This window comes from Mustela putorius, unplaced genomic scaffold (assembly GCF_011764305.1).
Source record: "Mustela putorius furo isolate JIRA1106 unplaced genomic scaffold, ASM1176430v1.1 tig00000580_pilon_pilon_pilon, whole genome shotgun sequence".
In the NCBI taxonomy this organism is placed as follows: Eukaryota; Metazoa; Chordata; class Mammalia; order Carnivora; family Mustelidae; genus Mustela; species Mustela putorius.
The window spans coordinates 10,950,408-10,970,095 of record NW_025421423.1 but is presented as its reverse complement, the minus strand read 5'-3'; the positions used below and the strand labels follow the sequence as shown (position 1 = coordinate 10,970,095).

At 47.2% G+C, this 19,688-nt stretch overlaps 1 protein-coding gene across 15 annotated transcripts in view; it reads right to left on the bottom strand.

The window, feature by feature from the left end:
- ZNF462 (zinc finger protein 462) overlaps positions 1-19,688 on the bottom strand; it is a 144,806-nt gene that overhangs the window by 75,784 nt on the left and 49,334 nt on the right. For 14 of the 15 annotated variants that reach the window (XR_006607200.1, XR_006607198.1, XR_006607199.1 and 11 more), the window contains 3 exons: positions 7,190-7,439; positions 1,024-6,641; positions 39-203 (listed from right to left, as the gene is read on the bottom strand). Coding sequence is in view for 12 of the 15 variants with exons in the window: in XM_013053680.2 (XP_012909134.1) it covers positions 39-203; positions 1,024-6,641; positions 7,190-7,409 (6,003 nt within the window). In the remaining 3 variants the exon portion in view is untranslated. The remainder of the gene's footprint in view (positions 1-38; positions 204-1,023; positions 6,642-7,189; positions 7,440-19,688) is intronic. The other variant, XM_045081660.1, reaches the window with a different exon arrangement.

Sequence of the window (19,688 nt, the reverse complement as noted above, 5' to 3'; positions counted from 1 at the left end):
GACCGCTCATCCACACCTCCCCCCTCCCTGACTCTCACCTTCACGGCGGCGGACACGGCGGGGACGCTGCCATACTGGACGTGCTTCCGCAGGTGGTTGCAGATGGCTCGGAGCGTCGGGTGCACTTCCACACAGAATTTACACTTGTAGCCCACCACCTTCCTCTCCTTGATCTTTGGCACCTCTTCTAAGTGACCAAAAGGCTGGTAAAATACAGTGGTAGCCATCAGTACTCCGAGCCCTCCCTCGCACGCCGGCGTTTACGCTTGTCGCTTACTAGCGGACTTTATTTCAAAGTGGATTAGCAGGTTAGAAACCAAGGGAGAGATACGGCCGTGTGTTTACAGAACGAGGTCGTCAGAGCCGTGGCGCGCTGCCTGCCACGCCAAAGTCTCCGGAACCCACACATGTTACGACTTGTGAGGAGAGCAGAGTTCTGTGGAGAAGCGTCATGGTCACGGCCACCGTGTCGGGTGATTTTCAAAGCAGTGTCAACCACGCAGGTGAAACGTTGCAAAGCTACGCCATTAGTGAACGTCTTGACCAGGGAAAAGAACCAACCAAAAAAAAAAAAAAAAAAAAAAAAAATCCCCCAAACCGAAAACCAACCAATCAGACAAATCTACTCCTGGAGATGGCAGGTTCCTGTAGCAGACACTGCGGACCAGCACCACGGCTGACACCAAGAGACGGCCCACAGCTGCCTTAGAAAGAGAGCGAGCGGCGTCGTGTAACGGGGCCTCACGTAAGGCTACTTGGCGGAAGGAGATACAGAGAAACCACCCCGGCCCTCCCCCACGGGAGCCTTGGGAGAGTGGGAGGGAGGGGAGCGGGGCCGTGGAGAAGGGCGAGCCTAGGATGGGGGGCTAATCAAGCTCGAAACGTTTAATTGACTTATGGAGCTCTCTGGCAAAGCTAAGTCACTAGGAAGCCTGTAGCAGTTTGGCTGGCAACGAAGAAGTGCGTGTGGGCACCAGTGATGAGAGGCCTCCTGGGGGAAGGGAAATCAAAACATAGCCTTACCCTCTCTTGTTTGAAATCTGCAAAAGCACCATCTGCATATTTCTGCTTGCTCAAAAGCTGTTTCCTCCTCTCCTGACGTTTGGCACGCTTCTGGAATTCCTCATTGTGAACGTTCAAGTGTGAGGTCAGCTCCGCTGTGCTTTGCAGTTTGCTATCACAGTGCTTACACTGGTAGGCGGGGCTCTGCAGGCGGGGGCCGCCGCCCAGGATGACGAAGTCCCTCTTGAGGTCCCGGCTGTGGTGGTCGGTGTAGTGCATGCACAGCAGCTCGGCCGTGCTGAAGGACAGCTTGAAGCACCTGACGCAGCGGAACGGGAGCCACTCGGTCTCCGCAGCTTCACTTCCCTCCACCTCGGCCTTCTCGAAGCTGCCTCTCTCCTCCTCTTCCATCAGCACCGGCTTCTCATGCTCGTCCGCGTAGACGGCCGTGAAGTAGCCGCCCAGCTTGCTGGCGTGCTGCTTCTTCGGGAACACCCCCGGGTGGCGCTTCATGTAGTGGGACACAATGCCCTTCTTGCTGAAGGACTGGAAGGAGCACAGCGAGCACTTTTTCTTCTCCACGGCCCGCCGCAGCTCCTCGCTGAGTTGTGGGGAGTCGTCCTTGGGCGGGGACGGGATGATCACCTTGTTGGGCTTGTCGCTGATGGTCCGGGAGGCGGCCAGGCAGTGGGTATAGTAGGCGTCGATGTCGTGGCGCTTCTGGTAGTGGGCCGCCAGCCCCTTGCGGATGGGGTTGGTGTAGGCGCATAGGGCGCACTTGAAGAGGTTGTTCTTGCCCTCCGGCTGGGCGCGGACGTTGTTGTGCTTGATGCGGTAGTGCCTGGCGATGCCCTTCCTCGTGGAGCAGAAGTACTTGCAGAGCTGACACCGGAACACAGTGTGGGAGACCAGGTGCGAGGCGGAGAAGTGCGACGTGGACATGGGCTCCTCTCCCATGTCCTCCTCGGCAGCGGATACCTGGGAGGGGCTCACTTCTGTGGTCATCTCGGGCTCCAGGGAGACCGGCAGCTTCGGGGGCGACGGAGAAAAGACATCGAATTCGGGCTGATTGTGGTACTTCTCGTAGTGGATCTTGAGCTTCTCCAGGGTGCCGTGCGTGTAGGGACACAGTTTGCAACGGTAGGCGCCGTAGCCTTGCTTGAAGATTCTGCTCGTCTCCTCCACGTCGTTCTGCGCTATGTCCGCGGACTGCTCCACATCGTGCACGAAGTCCTCGGCGGTCACCTTGATGGCCGGGTGGCGCTTCTGGTAGTGTGTCAGGACGCCATGGATGCGGGTGTTGATGTAGGGGCAGTGTCTGCATTTGTAGACAGCGCCGGGGTTGATGTCGATGTCCTGGGCAAAGTCGGCTGCCTTCACCTTCATGCCGGGGTGCTTCTTCCCGTAGTGGGTGAGCAGGCCATGCAGGTTGTTGTACTCAGACTGGCAAACTGTGCACTGGTACGGGGTGGACGAGATGGCCGGGTTGGCGGAGGCCAGCTGGATGCTCTTCTCTGGGGAGAGCCTCGCATCATCTGGGCACTCTGTATCCTGCTCGGGGAGTGGAGTGGGCAAGCTGTTCTCGCAATTCACGGGACCCACCAGCTCTTCGGTGGAGGGGGGTAGGGGATTCTCGATGGCATCTTTCTCCTTGATGATATCCAGCAGCACCGATTCATCACCATTCATGGCCCAGGGATGGAATGCCTGGTAGTGATTGGTGATGTCCCAGATGGACATGGCCTCAAAGACACAGTCTCTGCATCGGTAGGTTTTGGCTTCCGTGGGCAGCGCGAGGGAGGGAGGGGACGGGTCTGGCCCAGCCCAGAGTTTGGTAGCCATGTAAGTGTAGTCAACATAATGCTCTGGATGCCTCCTCTGGTAATGCAGGAGCAGACCATTGGGCTCTGTGTGTGAATAGATACACCACTCGCAGTGGTAGCCAGCTTCTATCAAGCCATCAAGGAACGCCCACCGCATGATGGACGTGACTGTGGCCTTCAAGGCAGGGTGATCTTTCTTGATATGCTTCCTCAGTGCATAGAAGTAGGGGGAGGTATACGAGCACTGCCTACACTTGAGCGCTCGAAGTTTCGCTTTGTCCCGCTCCGCGCTGGAGGGGGCCATGAGCACACAGCTGGCAGGCTTCTTCTGGTTCCGGTCACAGAGGCTTCGGATGGTGGCCGTGTGCTGCCGGATCACATCTGCATTGGCCTTGAAGTCTCGGTGCTTCTTCTGATAGTGAATGAGGACACCCTTGACCGTCCGGTTCCCGTAATCACAGTGCTGGCAAAAGAACATCTCGTTCTCCACAGGAGGGCCATCTCGCTCAGAGCTGCTGCGGTTCAGCTGTTGCATGGGGGCGGGTGGCCGAGGGGAGCCTTGAGGCCCCTCAGACCCCCTCATCATTGCAGCTGTGGGAGGAGCCTGTCTGATATATTTGGCAGTGACCTTTATTTCTGGGTGTCTTTTCTGGTAGTGGACAAGCACTCCCACAACTGACCGATTGCTGTACGAACAGTGTTTGCAGTAGTAAAGCTCAGTACTGAGGTCTGGTGGCGGGGGTTGTGGGGGGGGTGGGGAACCCATGTTGGACATTTTGGGAGACATTGGAGCACCCACCTCAAATGATAATTGAGAAAGGGCAGAGCCCCTGTCCACAGACACCATTCGCATGGTTTTCTGGATCCTAAAGTAGGAAGCCTTTTCTTCCGGGTGTTTCTTCTGATAATGAACCAAGACAGAATGCATGTTGGGGCTTGCAAACGAGCAAATGTCACAATCGTAAACAACAACAGTGTTAACTGAGGGGTCCTTCTGATTTTCACATTCTGGAGTATAGGTCTTTGAAGGAGTGTTTTTATTAAATGTAGCCGGCAGACCGCCACCGCGAGCCACGGGAGTGGAAGTTGCCATGCTTTTGGGGGCTGAATTCAGAATCTCCCTCAGCGTCTGGGATTCCGTATTCAGCCCTTCCTGCTGCTCCACGACGTAGCTGGAAAATATCATCGCGTTGTTGATCTTGACCGTGGGATGCATTCTTTGGTAATGTGGCATCAGGCTTCGGACGTTCGGGCTCGTGTAGGAACAAAATCGACAGCGGTAGATCAGGTCCGAATGGTCGAAGTTGAGTACATTCATGGCTTCTGGGTGGTGTTCACCGTAATGCTGCTGCAGGTCTTCAAAGTTGGTGTAGTCAATGTAGCATTCCAGGCACCTGTACACGGCACTGTGGTCGTTGGGGTCCAAGATGTACCGAAAGCTGAACTTGATATAAGGGTGCATCCGTTGGTAGTGGGTGCTGACGCTCCGGGCCGATTTGTTGTTAAAGTCACAGTGTTTGCAATAATAAAGCCGTCCAGAGTCACCAAAGTCTGTGTTCTCGTTATTGTGCTCTGTCCCATAGATGGGAGTCTGGGTGTTCAGCAGAGCAGTACTGGAAACCTGGTGGTCTTTCATATTCGCCGAGGAGCCATAGTAATCCTCTTCATCTTCGGAAAGGGTGAGCTCAATTTCCGCCCCATTGGTGGCATTGTAGTCGTGGGCGACGCTTCTGAAGCTGGGCTCCTTTTGGGGCTCGCCGGCGTCTCTCGCCCAGATCTGCTGGGCCGAGAAGGATGTGGACACCTCCATGACCGGCTCTGTGGGCTCTTCCTCCCTGTCCAACTCAACCTCTATCTCCACTTCATTGTCTTCCTCTTCCTCCTCGTCGTCCTCCACGTTGATCACCGCGTCCTCCTGCTGCTTTGTCTGGTTGATTTTGCTCTGGAGGTTGCTTGCGATCTCGTCGATCCTCGTTCTCTTCTTCACGGGCGACAGATCGAGGGGAAAGTCGTTGGCGAGCTTCCTAGAGGCCTTAGCTACAAAATTGTTCTTGGAGGACAACCCAAGAATTGAGGTCTGACTTTTCTTCACAGTGTTGCTGGAAGAGGGGTGGCTGTCTGTCTCGCTCTCCAACGGCAGGCTTGAGGGCTGCCCCTCGAATTTTGGCAAGTTGTCGCAGAACGAGTGCTTGTGCTGCTGATGGACCCGTAGCCCTTTCAGAGTCGTGGTGGAGTAATTACACATGGTGCATTTGTAAGGGTGCAGGGGTGGGCCTGGCACGGGCGGCTGGGGCGGCTGCACCGGCGGGGGCTGGGGCTGCGGCTGGGCTGGCACCTGGTGGGGCGGCTGTAGCTGCGGTGGCTGCGGCTGGGACGGCGGTGGGGGTGGCGGTGGCGGCGGGGGCGGCGGCTGTTGCTGCTGCAGGGGATCCAACAGGACCCCCGGCTTTCTGCCATTGATGCTCGAGCTCTCATAAGACACAACACCTTCGTTCAGGGAAGCAGAAAGGCTCTCGCTCTGGGAATTCACAGCATCCCAATCTGACGTTGTACCCGTGTGACACTGCTTGTGAGCCCCAAGCTTCAACGAGCTCTTGCAAGTAAACGGACATTCGTCACATTTGTAGACAGCGGTCTTTCCGGACAAATGGATGTTTTCTATGTGACGGGAGATGCTACGTCGATGCATAGTGAGGAAGGGACAGAAGGGGCACTGGAACCTATTCATGAACCTTCTAAACGGAATCCCCTTGGTCTCCAGCAACTTGTTGCCGTCCGAGCCCATCAGCTGCTCTGCAGATATGCCTGACGTCTGGTGATCCATGGCATTCAAGCCGTTCTCGCTATCTAGCTCGTTCAACTCTTCATCAGAACTGGAGTCATTCAGCATGCTGTTGGTTTCCAGGTCAGCAGAGGAATTGGTCATGTCAGCCATGCCATAACGCGATCTCTCCGCCAAGTTAACGAGGCCAGAGTTGTGAGGGGACTTCGGCTTCATCTGAGGGTAAGACACGGATGGAAACTTGGAAGCAGACGAAGAATTGGGTCTCATGATGGAGTTACTGATGGAGCCCCGGAAGTTGGAGACGTTGGCGCTGGGCATCTCCCGGCTTGCAGCATTCATGGACAGATAGGTGGAGTTGGAAGTGGGGCTGGGGGCGCTTTTGTTCTGCACATCGGGGACGTTAGTCCCTTCTTGCTGCTGGCGGAGGCTGGAAAGGATCTTGACCATGCTGCGATGCTTCTTCATCATGTGGTCACACCAGCGCTCCCGGCGGGGGGTCTGGTAGCTGCACCACTCACAGCAAAAGTTGCCTCGAGACTTGGTCAAAGGCTTGACCATGGACTCTAAGATGCTGCGCTCCACGACCTCTGCTGGCAGTTCCTTGCAGGGGTCCTGCAGGGACATGGGTGGGACCACAGGGTCTGGTATTGGAGCAGGGGCAGGGAGGGGAGCAGTGGTCTCCTTCAAATTGTTTTTGTGATACATCTTCTGGTGCTTAATTATTCTCGCCCTCCTCGGTGACTTATATGTGCAAAACTGGCAAGAGAAGACCTTTCCAAATCCCTCATGCATCATGATATTATAATTTAAGGATCCTGGAACAGGGGGGCCCGCCGAACTCCCTTCAGCTTGAGCTCCGTGGACCTTCCTTGTGTGTTCGATGAGGAGATTTTTTGACCTGAAGTAGCGTACGCAGAACTTGCATTGAAAAAACTTGTTTGTTGGTTTGGGATTAGGGGCAATATGCTGACCGTAATATCCTGGACTGTGGCCATAGTAGCTTCCGGTCCCCAATGCAGTTGCATTTTGACCTAAAAAGAAAGCATGAGGTAAGTGAGAACAGAAAAGCAAACAAAAGAGAATTAAGAAATTTCATCATGCAAATCAATTTTTCTTTTCAACTGTTCTTCATTAATAAACATCGCATTCGAAAGTCCTAATAACATCTCCAGATGAGGCCCTGAAGAGTATTAATGAAGCATTAATGAACACACACATAGCGCTTCTCACAGATGAAAATGCAGCGTTCAGCTTTAGAGACGATACTCACCTCATCCCCACTAACGTGCCCTAGGGCTATAAAAAGATGCATTTCCCATACTGCGACATTCATCCCAGAATTTTGCAAGGTACTATCCTGTTCTCCAAATTGAAAGGAAACTAAGAGACATAAAGGAAGCTGAAAGGACAATAACATAGGACACTCAAGTAGAGAAGTGTGACGCCCTAATTGCAAAGACGGCTCGCAGAGAGCAAGAACTCTGAAGAAGCCACATGTGCCAAAACCCATGGCTACAGGCTAAAACTAGAGGGGCGCCATGAAACAGATCAGATACGCCCAGAATCAGCAAAGATTTACCTGATAAATCCTCTGCGATCGCAAATTCGTCCTTTATCGAAGAATACTCCACCTCTGTCTGATTACTGGCATTCATGGACCCGGATCGTGGCTCATTAGCATTGTCTTCAGCAACGTCAGTTGGCTGCAGAAATGCTGTGTGGACATCCTGGATGTGTGCCTTGAGATCTTCGTAGGATGGGGCTCGGAAGTCACAGCCATCACACTGTAGCACCTCCATGATCTGGGCCTACCTTCTCACATTAGGAACCTGTGACAGAATTCAGAATACAGTGTCTGAAGAACTGTACTAGCTGAATATCCCAAGTCGATGGGGCTACAAGTCCATTAACAGAAACATTTCTAGTATCAGCAGATCTTTCACTGAACTTTGCCAGTTGGAATGTCCACCAAAGAAATGCAACCAGACATAACAGGGATAGCGTCCTTGAGATCCAAATATCAAAAAAGTGTAGGGGGGGGCCCAGATAAACATTTTCCACTTTGATATAAATACGTCTTCAAATGCCATTGGTCAAGGAAACCCTTAACAGTCAAGAGTTTTAGTAGTTTCTGAATTTCTTGACTGATTTCAAATTTCTTGTCAAGTCAATATTGACTTTGATTCTGGCTTGGACCCCTTTTTTTGGGAACTAGAACCTTCTCAGAAGTAAAGAGGATGTCTGTACAGAAAAAAGGACAAATTTCAATCTTCATTAGCTGTTCTAATATTAGAACATTGATGTTTCATCCCCAAATGGTGAAACAGTATTGAATTTTGGGTGGTGGTAGAGAGAGCTTTTATTCTACCTTTTGTTATTCTAATACCTTAACTGATACTGGGGTATGCCTCTTTCCCCCTTTCCCCAGTTTAGTTGTGTGTGCGCATGCACATGTGTGTATGCGTTTCATAATCTAAATGGTTATTTTGCTGTCTACTATCTACCAATTACAACCTAACAGCTTCTCCAACTAACTAGGTCAAAAATTGTTTTTTCTCATGAGATTCTCCATCCACCAACTTCAGATGACAATCCAGTTTCTAGTTTAGAGTTGTACCTTGAAGCCTCGGTTTATATCAAGGTAACAAACAGTTTTGAAGAGGGGCTTCTAAGCTGAAACTCCTTTCCTATGTCTCTCCTTGACAAATGTGCAGTGTGTACTTGCCCACAAAAAGCTGCAAACCTGGGGCAGAATAAAGCAAAACTTGCCCAGCTACCTTCACTCTGTCTTCGCTGGGTGACAGAGAGACACAGATAGCTTCCTACTGACTCAACAGAGAGGCTCACCATTAAGCAATTAAAAATGTATTAGAAGGTGTAGTCTGTCCCATCGTAATACATATCTTGAGCTGAGATACCCGGTTATTATCTTAATCAGTGAGTTACTTCATGGAGCTCACGGCAAACTCTACTGAGTCACTGCAACCTAGAACCCCAGATGTCCAAGAACTAAAGCCTTCGCCAGATATTCCTAGACTTCTACTGTACTGCAACTTTCGCTACTTTTAGGGCAAAAGGTAAATTGTTTCTGCAGGAGGAACAAAGTCCAGCGATGTGTCAAATGTAGAGAAAGGAGCCATTGCGGGCGGATTTTCTATGAAAGAATGCTCCTGCTGATAGCCTGCTAAAATAACTTCTGGCAAGTCCAGCTCTGGACAGACTGAGCTTGCAGAGACACAGATATTTACCTCCTCTTCTTTCACCCAGCAATCTATCCTTTTTCAATAAACACTGAACGGTGCACCAGAGTCTTTTCAGCTAAGTCTCAACATTCGAGATACACAAGCTTTTATGCCTAAGCGCCAACCCAAATTGTGTGGAAGAGGTTGCTATCAGCTCTGGATCAAATTACAGCCGTCACTGAGGCCCCACCCCACTTCTCCTTTCGCACAGTCCATTAGACCTGAAAACAAATTTTTCCATGGTGCAGACGACTCCTGCATTTAGAACACTTCACAGAAAAAAGCAGACCATCCAGTGTGCACTCCCCATCCCCCAAGCCTAGCCCTTTCATCTCAGCCAAACAAGCCACAGCTCTGCTGAATGTGTTTATCACACTTTCAAGAGATATGAGCTCCTGCGTCACCGAAGCTCTAAGACTCACTAAGCTGCCCTAGTCCTCTGAGCTTCAGGAGCGGCCATTTTAGCTCGGAGCTTCTCTTCCGTGCACAACATGGCTTCTCTGGGATTCTGCTAGGCTGACAATCAGAAATGAGCAGTAGAAGAACAGGCTGGGCTCCTCCTATGCTCTTCTGCTCCCAACAAAGAATGAACTGTTTGCACTGCTTTCGGAAAAGCAGCACCTTTCTCCTCCTCAAATGTCATTCACCAAGATCTCCGAAGGTTCTTTTATCCCATGATTGATAAGCTTGTTCGTTAGTCCCAGCAGAGCTGACTGGTGATGGCAGGACGATCCTGGACCAGACTCTGTTCTACAGCAGGATTTGGGGGTGGGCTGGGGGGGACCTCCAGAATGCCTTGGCTTCTTGGGAGTCGTCCTTCCACACACAGAAGACATACCATCCGACTCTGCTTGCCAGATTCCAAAGTCTAATGACCTTTGTTAATCACCAGCCAGTCTGTCTGCATCAGCAGACCCTGCCAACAGACACACCCTTCAACACAAAGGCTGTAGCTATTCCTTTTAAAAGAGGTTCTCTGAAAGCTCCATTGTGTAGCCCGAGAGGAAAACAAAATCTCTTCCCTTCAAAACTTCAAGCCTTTAGAAATAACGCAACAAAAGGCTTTCTGCTGTGTGTCTTTTGGAAATTTTGAGCCCGGTTTGCACAACATCAACAAAAATGATGGTTCTGCACAAGGAAAGCAGGGCACCTTCAGCACTAAGTCATCCACCCAGACATGAAATTCATCTCGCTGTGCGGTTCTCTAATATCTTGGTGTCTTCGGAAGCTGTTATCAAGGATTCTAACTTCACTGGATGCAAACACAAACCAACAGTCTCCTTGTTCTGCTACAAAGGAGATTAAAGGGTCATGAGATCAGGGGGGAAAAAAAAAACCCACTGATTTGGAAAAAGAAGAGATGATGAAAGTGATTTCCTAATGGGTTCTAGCTTTAATGTTGTTGCAGTCTCTACCTCAAAAATAGCTCAGAGCCTTAGAAGAGGTTAATCTCCAGGCTGCTGAGAACCAGCGTCAGGTACAGCTGAACGGCCTTCAATTTGATGTCTGCACCAAGCCCCGAGAGGAGGACGGAGCCTCCTTTGAAAGCCATTTTGCCTTTGTGTACACATTTGTCCTGAAGACGCTGACAGAAGAAGAAAACGGAAATTTCCAGCATGGCCTAAACAATCAAAGAAACAGAAACCCGATGTGTTTATGAGACTGAGGATGCACACACGTGCACGGAGTGAGAGCGGGAGGAGAAGAAAGGAATGGGGGAGGACGGGAGACAAAGAAAGCCGGACCCGAGGAGGACCCATCCATCAACCAGAGTATGTTTTCACAGCAGATGGTAATCCTCTGAGAAACCCACAACCAGGAAAAAGAGGAGAAACGCGCTCTGCTGCTTCTCTGACTGCTTCATCCGCCCAGAAAGAGCAGCAACCCTCAAAGACTCAGCTAGACACTGACGTGCTCCAAAATGATGATTTAAAGCTAAAAGCCTTGACCTCCTATCTACTTTACTTCATTTAAAAATACTGTCATAATGAGATTAGCAATACCCACCTCCCCACCACTGACCCAATCAGCAAAATCAAAAGCAGAAGAGGAAGCTTCAAACTAACTAAAAAGAAATGCTATTTCAGAAGGTCATGGGCTAAGTCTACAAATCAAACAAGCACCCCCATCTCCTACTCCCCCCCCCACCCCGGGCAGTATTCCCAGGCCCCTCAAGGTCAAATAGGCATCGAGGACTGGACTCTAAACACCACCCACGAAGGGACCTGCTCTGTGAGTATGGATTCTTCTCTAATACTCCAACGCCGAACGTGATCAGTCCTCCTGACACACATGAAACCCCCAGAGCATTCGAATTATTCACTGCTCTTCAGTATCATTTATTCCCCATTGCTGGTGTGTTCCATTTCCATTTCTAGCTTGGGGATTTCCAAAGGTGGGGGTCTGGATGAGAAATCCTAACTCCAATTCTCCACATCTGACACACTCTTGAAGACATAGTTAAAGAGAACCCAGAGAGATCTCATTCAAGATCGGGAATGTACACGTGTGAATGGGGAAAGGGGGATGATGGGCACAGGCTGCTCCCTCGTCTACACCAGCTGCACCCCCACGTTTCTGTGACCAGGATCCCCGGGAGCCATCATGGCTCGGTGAAGGTGAAAGAAGGCGATCCACAGCTTCACGCCCCGTTCTTCTTCCATTCATGGCCCAGATGTACCTGGAGAGGGGGAGGCACTCTGGATGGTTCACGGTGTTCTTACCACCAGGCCACCATCAGCCCTCTCGCCCAGGGCAGCTTGGCGAACGCTGTTCCCCAGACTTGTATAAACATGGTCTTCAAGTCAAAGTCCCAACGGTCTCCAGGAAGTGCCCGAATTAAAACACACAGACCTTGCCTGGATCGAACCTGTTCTCGGCCTGAAGGCCGCAGACCAGAAATAAAGTGGTGAGGCGCCATGGCCACAGGGATTCAGCAGCAACTAATTATAACCTTCAAAGCCTTGGAGAAATAGAACCAGAAACACCATAAGGTGCTTTTCCTCTGTCCACTCTAGAAACCTAGTTTCATTTATCAGGCACTGAGCTCCCCAGTTCTCCTGAATCACAATTCTAAGAAAAGGTTTTAGTTAGCACCTGTTGTTTGTGCTTTTCTTACTTTCCAGTGAATGGAAAAACCAATTATCCAAGGACTGGCAGTGGAATGCATCAACTCTGGAATAGTTCAGCTAGAAAAACAGAAGCATCAGGAACCTGAAGATCAGCCTACAAATATATTTGGAGATTGGAAACAGCTGACAGGATGAGGTCAAAGAGCTGGGGGAGGGGGGTGTTAGGTGGTTAACATTTCTAATGGTAAGCCCTGGCACTGCCATGGTTTGTTTGGGAGGAAGGATTTCCATGCTGAGGATGAAAAATGGGGGGAAACCACTAACTCATCCACTGGTGGACGTGAGCTGCTACTCTGACAACAAGGGGTGTTCTGTATCAGTACTTATCACTTGCCCTTGTCACGGTCAAAACAGGACTTCTAGTAACTTAAAAATCATTTAAAGCATCTTTCCAAGCCCGACTGCACGGAGAAGAAACTGAGGTGAAACTTCCTTACAACACCAGTAGAAGGATCAAGGTGACAGGCAAATGCAAACAAAGACTTTTCTCTCTCTCTCTGCATATGCAATAATTAATTGGACTGATTTGCTTTGACCTCAGATATGAGCATGTGCACTCCAAATTGGACAGGGACTCTATCAGAGCACAATCAGCCCCTTCCAAGTAAGTACCCATGATTTATGTATTCCTCCCATGTTTAGTTAAAAACAAAACAAAACAACAACAACAACAAAAAAAAACAACAACAAAAAAAAACACACAAAACAACCTAGTAATAAAATAAGCCAGCAAAATAGACCAACAAAGAACTCTTGACAACAAGCTACCTCCATCGATCCGGCTCCACTACAGATCCCGGCTTGCCATGTGGTGTCTTCAAATGTCCTATCAAATGTTTATACTGTTTGCTACATGATCTAAGCAGTTCTGTGTACTCTTGGCAATTCACCACACTAATGAAAGGTTTAACATATCAGGGAGGATAAATAATTAAGGAATTCAGAAGGGAGACACAGCTGTTCTTCAAAACCAAATTTTCAGAAGAGAAAGGATTAATTTGCAATCACATATGTAACCCCCAATATGAGACTGAATTTAAATACTGAGCAGAGAAATACCAGGAGACCCCCAAGTCCTGCCAATGCACGTTGCCTCTGTTCTATGTGGTCAGACTGTGGACCATCTGTGGACCTTGCACGGCAGCACAAGTCTGGAGCAGGCAAGCTGCCGATGAAGAACCCACTCGCTTTCTGGCCAGCGATGGTCCTTTTCAGGTTATCTCTTGTTTTAGCTTTGTTCTGCATCAAGTTTTCAAGGGTTACAGGGCACGTTGAGTACTATTTCATAACAGGTGCCTTTGGGATCATCATTAAAATGAGATGAGCATCCAGGGATGTAATCTAAGTGACTAAAAAAACGGTCAGATATGTAAATAAGGAGCAATTCTGGCTGAGTGACCTGTTATGAAAGCAGGTAGTGAGTGTCTAACACAGAAAGAGATAGTACATACCTTCTGGAGAATTCATGCATTCCTTTGCAATGATATAAGGCTAATTGAGGCCAACAGGCCAATCGGCAGCCTGCCAGCTCTCCTGTCCTTAGAAAAGGAAGCGTGTGATTTGAACAAGGAGATAAAAGAGGAGAGAAGGGACTAGAAAAGAAAGGGAGGAAGCAGGGTAGTATCTCAGCAGCTTTAGACTTCATTGTCTGGAAAGGGGAACCTGCAGTTCGCCAGATAAGTCTAATTCTGAGAAGTGTCCTGACAATATTCTCCTTGAGAAACAAAACAAACCAAGAGGCCTCGTTTCAGTAAAATGCTCAAAACGCAACTGTGACACATGAGATCCCAGCTCATCTACTTCTTTCAAATGACGGAAAGCCACTCTTGGTGCTGAATGAATTCTCTGAAATGTCATGGGCCCATCAGGAAGTTCCTTGGAAACTTTTGAGGCCATTCTCGCCCTAGCACTGAGAACAAGAGATAACTGATTTCTCTCCTGGAGGGCCAATCCGCACCCAAACAGCGGAGACAGAAAATCACGGTGTTCCTTTAGAAACTCTTCAGAATGCTGGCTGGGTTTCTACAGACACTTTTCATGCTACAAGAACTCTCATTATAAAAATTGTAAAATTAAAGGGAAGTTGCAGTGATGCTGCTGGGTCTTCATTACAGAACTGATTGAGACGCAGAGTAAGCAGAAGTTGAGGTGAAACTCATCCTTCCCACCATGAAAGACCAACCCGGGCACCAAGTGGTACCTCCTCAGTGGGTCTGAAAGCCTGACCGGCCCCTGGCATTGGTCATGTAGGTGTTCCTGGCCGTTAACAGCTCCCGGCGCTGGCCTGGCCAACCACACAAAGTCTAAATTCCACAGTTTCAGTGAATGGATCCAGAAACCATTTTAACAATTTACCTTCTTCTCTATTACCACTCCGAGAAAAACGCAACAAAACAAAACAAAAAATGATATATGGCTGTTGCCTTGTGGAGAGGATAAGGAAGTTTTGCTAGAGGAACTCTTTTATTTAAGGGAAAAGCCCACGAAAATCCCAATCTAATCTGTCAGACACTTGCACGTTGCCTTTTGTACATGGTTCGCTCAGAAGTTCAGATAAGTCACTTTCTTTAGACCAGAATCATTCCAAGTTTGCCTGTATCAGTGGCACACAAGGGCCGGATTCAAATGCTGCAATGACCTCTCCAGCCTCATTCTTACATCTGACGAAACTGACCACACAAGCCTGGCACCTCAGTCTATCTTTCTCTAAACCCTGGTTCCTGATCTAACTACCCCATCAGGACGAAAGCCCTTAGCAGACTCCTTTCTAGAAAGCTAAACAATGGCTGGGCTTGTGTGGATCATGAACACTTTGAGATCCTTTTGCTCCAGGAGACTGTGGGCTGTCTTTTGTTTGTTTGTTTTTCTTTTCTCCTCTGCCCTCCACCTATAGCAGAAATGATCAGAGGCTGTCCTTCCTCCTCATTAAATTAACCAACTGGCCCATTCCTATCCATTGGTTGTTCTGACAAATTAACAGAATCTTATAATAGGAAAAACACATTATGTGTTTATGTATTAGAACTGACAAATACCCAAGAATTAGGAATTAAAAAAAAAAAAAATGACAGGCAAGGAATTTCTTTTCTCTTGCAATCTCCAATCTACTTTCAGCAAGTAAATTTACTCCTAAAAATCAGTGCACCCCAAGAACTTCAAAGCAGAAAGTTAAGACATTCGTTTGCCAACCCAAGATTAGAATTTATCACCATGTGAAAACACTAGAATGCTCCAGTACTCCGCCAAGCCCCCCATTCTGTAAACCCCTAATGGTAAGTCTCATTTTTGCCCAATTTAGTTTTCTTCAGCTTATTCACTGTTACGTTGATAGGAAGGAAGATAATGATACAGAGATGCCATGCCTATCCAGCAAGTAAAAGAATGTTTCTAGCAGGTGTGACGACTCTGCCCATCACCTTCACCTTGACCAAGTCTTTCAAAGCCTTTATTGGGTCATTTTGCAAAATGAAAAAATTAGATTATGATATTCAACCTTTTTAGAAAAAAAAGGAATGTTTTACAAGTTTTCCTTTTCATTTCTAAAAGACTTTTTTTTTTTCTGGCTTAATTTACTCCTTTCCTTTTATTATTATTCAGAGACAAATAAATGTGTAGTTTCATATGGCTGACACCTCATCAGTGAAGTCTGGGCTCAAAGGTTCTAACCTCTAAGAGGCATTCCCTGACAACTCCTCCTAACACTTTCCCACCCCCTTGACCCTCATGAAATCGAGCCCCCTCTCCACAACCCTGACCACACTCGCTTTCTCTCTACCACTTTCCACTGCTTTATTTCCTTCACTGTTGATAAGATGCCCGTTTGCAGTCTGTCTTCCTCTAAAACATAAGCACCCTGAGAGCAAGTCCATGCCTGTCTACTCACACTGGTATCTTCAGCACTGGGGACAGTCACACAGTGGGTTCAGCAAATGTGTTGAATGAACGAATGAATGAGTCAAAGCCTCTGAAGATTCCAATCAAAGATGAAAAGAGTGGTCATGAGATTGGATTCTTCTACTAAAACTATGGTTAGTACAGAGCAGTGGTGGTCCCAACCAGGAGGACTTCTGCCTACCTGCCCTTCCCAGCTGCACCACCACTACCACCACCAAAAAAACCTCAGGCTAGGGATATTTGGGAGTTTCTGAAGACATCTTTTTGGTTGAAAGACATCATAACCAGAGACTACGGTGCTACTGGCATCTAATGGGTAGAGGCCGAAGATGTGGCTGAATATTCCACAAAGCACCAGGCTGTCCCCCCCAACAAAGAATGATCTGGTCCAAAATGTCAATGGCACAGAGGTTGGAAACCTTTTCACAAGTAGTCTATCTGGGGGTTATTTTCAGTCTCTAGATAACCCACTTGCCTTATAGTCCTTGCATTGGGGTCCTGGCAAGGGGAATCTCTGAATTAGATAATTAGCACTTTTCTTCCAGCTCAAAGATTTTATGATTCTATGATTCTAAATGACCTTAGTAGTCTTCAGATTACAGATCACAAGTTTTTAGTTTTATTTTTCTGATTTGCGTATTTTATTAAAAATTTTTCAAGAAAAAAGTGTAAGATTAGGGTGAGTAATTTTCTTTAGTGATAAGGCCATTGCACTGTCGATGATCCCACGGGCTTTGAGGGTAAGGGGTCAATATCATTAAAAATGGTCAGGTTCTACACTTAACATGTGGCCTCCAACTAAAATTTTTGTGGTAAACAAGATGCGCATGTTCTCCTCTTCAATATGTAAAATTATCTTCTTTCAAAGTGATGGGGCCTCAGGGTACTCAAAATCACTCTTAAGAGGACAAGTCATGTATTCCTTTTGGTTCTCAGACCCCCAGGGCCCAGCACAGGTCTGGTCCTGATGAGAACTGTTGTATGCATGAATGTACACATGTCTCCTTTCCAGAACACGTGCCAGGGCTACTAACAGAAAGCTAAACATTTAGGGCCCTAAGCAATTCCAGAGAACCTCCGATGACCAGAAAAACAAAACTGAGTGCTATACAACACTCCTCCCCATTCCAGCTAACGAAACTCAAGAAGCCACATCATAATGATTAGCTAACTGCTGGGGTACCAGGAATTCTAAGTCTTCACTTGTCCTTGTATTTGAAGTAAGTGACCACCTTCCTCCTTTTCCTCATCATCCACAGGGAAGGTCCTCTGACTGCAAAATTCCACCCGTATATTTATAACACCGTTAAGCTTCCCTGAGCTGAAGTGACACTTGGCCTCATCACCTGGGGCTATTTCTTGAGACTATTTCCCTGTCTTCCCTCCACAAAAACCTTTTAATTCTTGTTTGCAAGGATTCTAGAAAGCCTGAGGAAAAATTCTCCCCTATAGATCAAAACCATACAAACATTTTGGCGGGGTGGGGTGGGAGGAGTATAACAAAATTCGGTAGGAGCAGAACTTTCTCTCCTCTGTGTCCCTGAAAAATACTGAAACAATATATTACTCATGCCTTCCTTAAGTCCAATGGAAGTATTCACTTAAAAGTTAATTACCTATCATTTCATAATCTCCAATACAGAGGAGATCTTAAAGACCATATAGAGCAACCGGGTCCAGTGTCTTCACCTTTCAGGTAGGGAAACTGAGGCCTCACAAAAAATACCTGCCTGGGGCTTCTAGCACAAAAAGTCTCTGAACTCGGGGGGGGGGGGAATCTTTTCAATTCCATAATTTGAGAAAGGAAATCAGCAGTAAAGACACTCTGTAAATGTTATCCCGCTCATTAATAGCTATTCACACTTAAAGTCCATGCCCCATATATCCTCAGTAACAAGAGCCTGGGAGGCCGACTCCAGAATCACCTCCTGTGTTTCCTCCGCTCTGAATTCTACACTCAGGAGAGTCACTGAAAAGGTGCAAAATCTATCGTCTGCAGTTTGACTGTTCAAAGACCTTCTTAGGCATGCAAACAGTGTGTTCCTACTTTGGAAACACATTCCGGAAGACTGAAAGTTGCTGACAAAGGTATACACAGATGAACAAGAGCTATAACACTGAATTATCTTTCTTCAGAATCCAACCTCATGGAATCGGAACAAGGTTATGTAGTAGCTTTATGCCTGCCAAATCTACCCCATGAGAAACATCGTCTTGTTTCTTATGGAAAATGTGTGCTGCCAACAAAGTCACGGAAGAGGCTGGCTGAATGAGTCTTAGGGGTATCTGGAAATATCAGGGTCAGTTCTTTTAAAATGGGAAGGAGAAGAGCAGTCAGTTGGACAAATGCCTGGCAAGGAAGCAAGTCTTCTCGTGGCCCATCGAGTATGTGGCCCGGACCAATTAACTCCAGAACATTGCTGATACCAGGTTTTACTTCAAATTATACATTATGTTCTGAAACCAATCACAACCTGGACTGTTTTACCTCATGTACATATATTCTATTTACCTATATTCTTAGTAGACATCTATACTTATGTATTGGATATAAAAAAGTTAATGCATCAGAAAGGCTAGAATCACCTTTTACTTTTTAAATATCGGACGATGATCTCATGGGCTTTGAGGGCAAGGGGTCAATATCATTAATGATATTACCCATGAAATATCCTCCGATATTTTTATTTTTATTTATGTATTTTTATTTATTTATTTATTTTAAATATCCTCCGATATTTAAAAAGTTAAAGGGTTTCTTACAAAGAGTGCCTTATCCTAACCAAAGAGACCATAAGGGTCTCTTATAAAGGGTCCCTTATGGTAACCAAGAGAATGGTTTAGAAATCAAGAAGATGGTAAGATCTCTACAGTTTGTTGATGTTTTCCTCCCTATAGAATTCTTTAACCTACATTTTGAAGGTCCATGTAATCCCCATCACTTAGGACAATGATTCTCAAAGTGGGAGGGAGGGTTCCTGGACCAGCAGCCTCAGCATCATCCAAGAATTTGTTAAAAATTAGTTAGTTCTCATGTTCCTCTCCAGACTTAATGTGTCCAAAAGGGCCCAGCAACCTGTAGTTTAACAAGACCTGAGGGTGATTCTGCTACCCACTCAGGTCTTAAGATTAAGCCCAAATCCTCCTCCCTATGAAACAGTCCCTTGAAACTAGTGCTACAATGGTAAATCCCCTTCTCCAATGTGTGGGGAACCTTATTTCTAAATGCTGTTCATTGAATGACTACAATAATAGCTATGCAGTCCTCAAAGAGCCTAAGAGAGACCAATGTTCGCAAATATTTTACTTCTTATTTAGAAATTAATGAGAAAACACTAAGTTGCAGAATCCAGCATCAGAAGCGATGAAGAGCACATTCATAAAAGGCAGAGTTCCTGTCTTTGAAACAGTGAATATTGTGGACAATACAATGCTAATATTGATATTCATCTCCTTTAAAAACTTCAGAACGGTTCATGACATGGTGTCCTGGAAATTTGTAAAGTGGGATGTGGCAATCCACAAAGGAAAGAATTAGAGTATTTTATCCAGAAATTAATAAGAACTGGGTAAATCCTCAAAACCCGAGATTCTAAAAAACAAACAAAACAAAACAAAAACGAGATTCTTCTATGAAAGGAGGCTTTTGTGATCGACAAAATCTTATTAGAAAACACCTCCAAACTTGGAGTGGTTATTTGATCATCACACCAAAACTAGAGTCCAGAGCTAAATCTGTGGTAAGAATCAACATCTGAAAACATAAATGTGTCTGGAAATCCCTCAAAGGAAGGATATGTGCTTTAAGCTA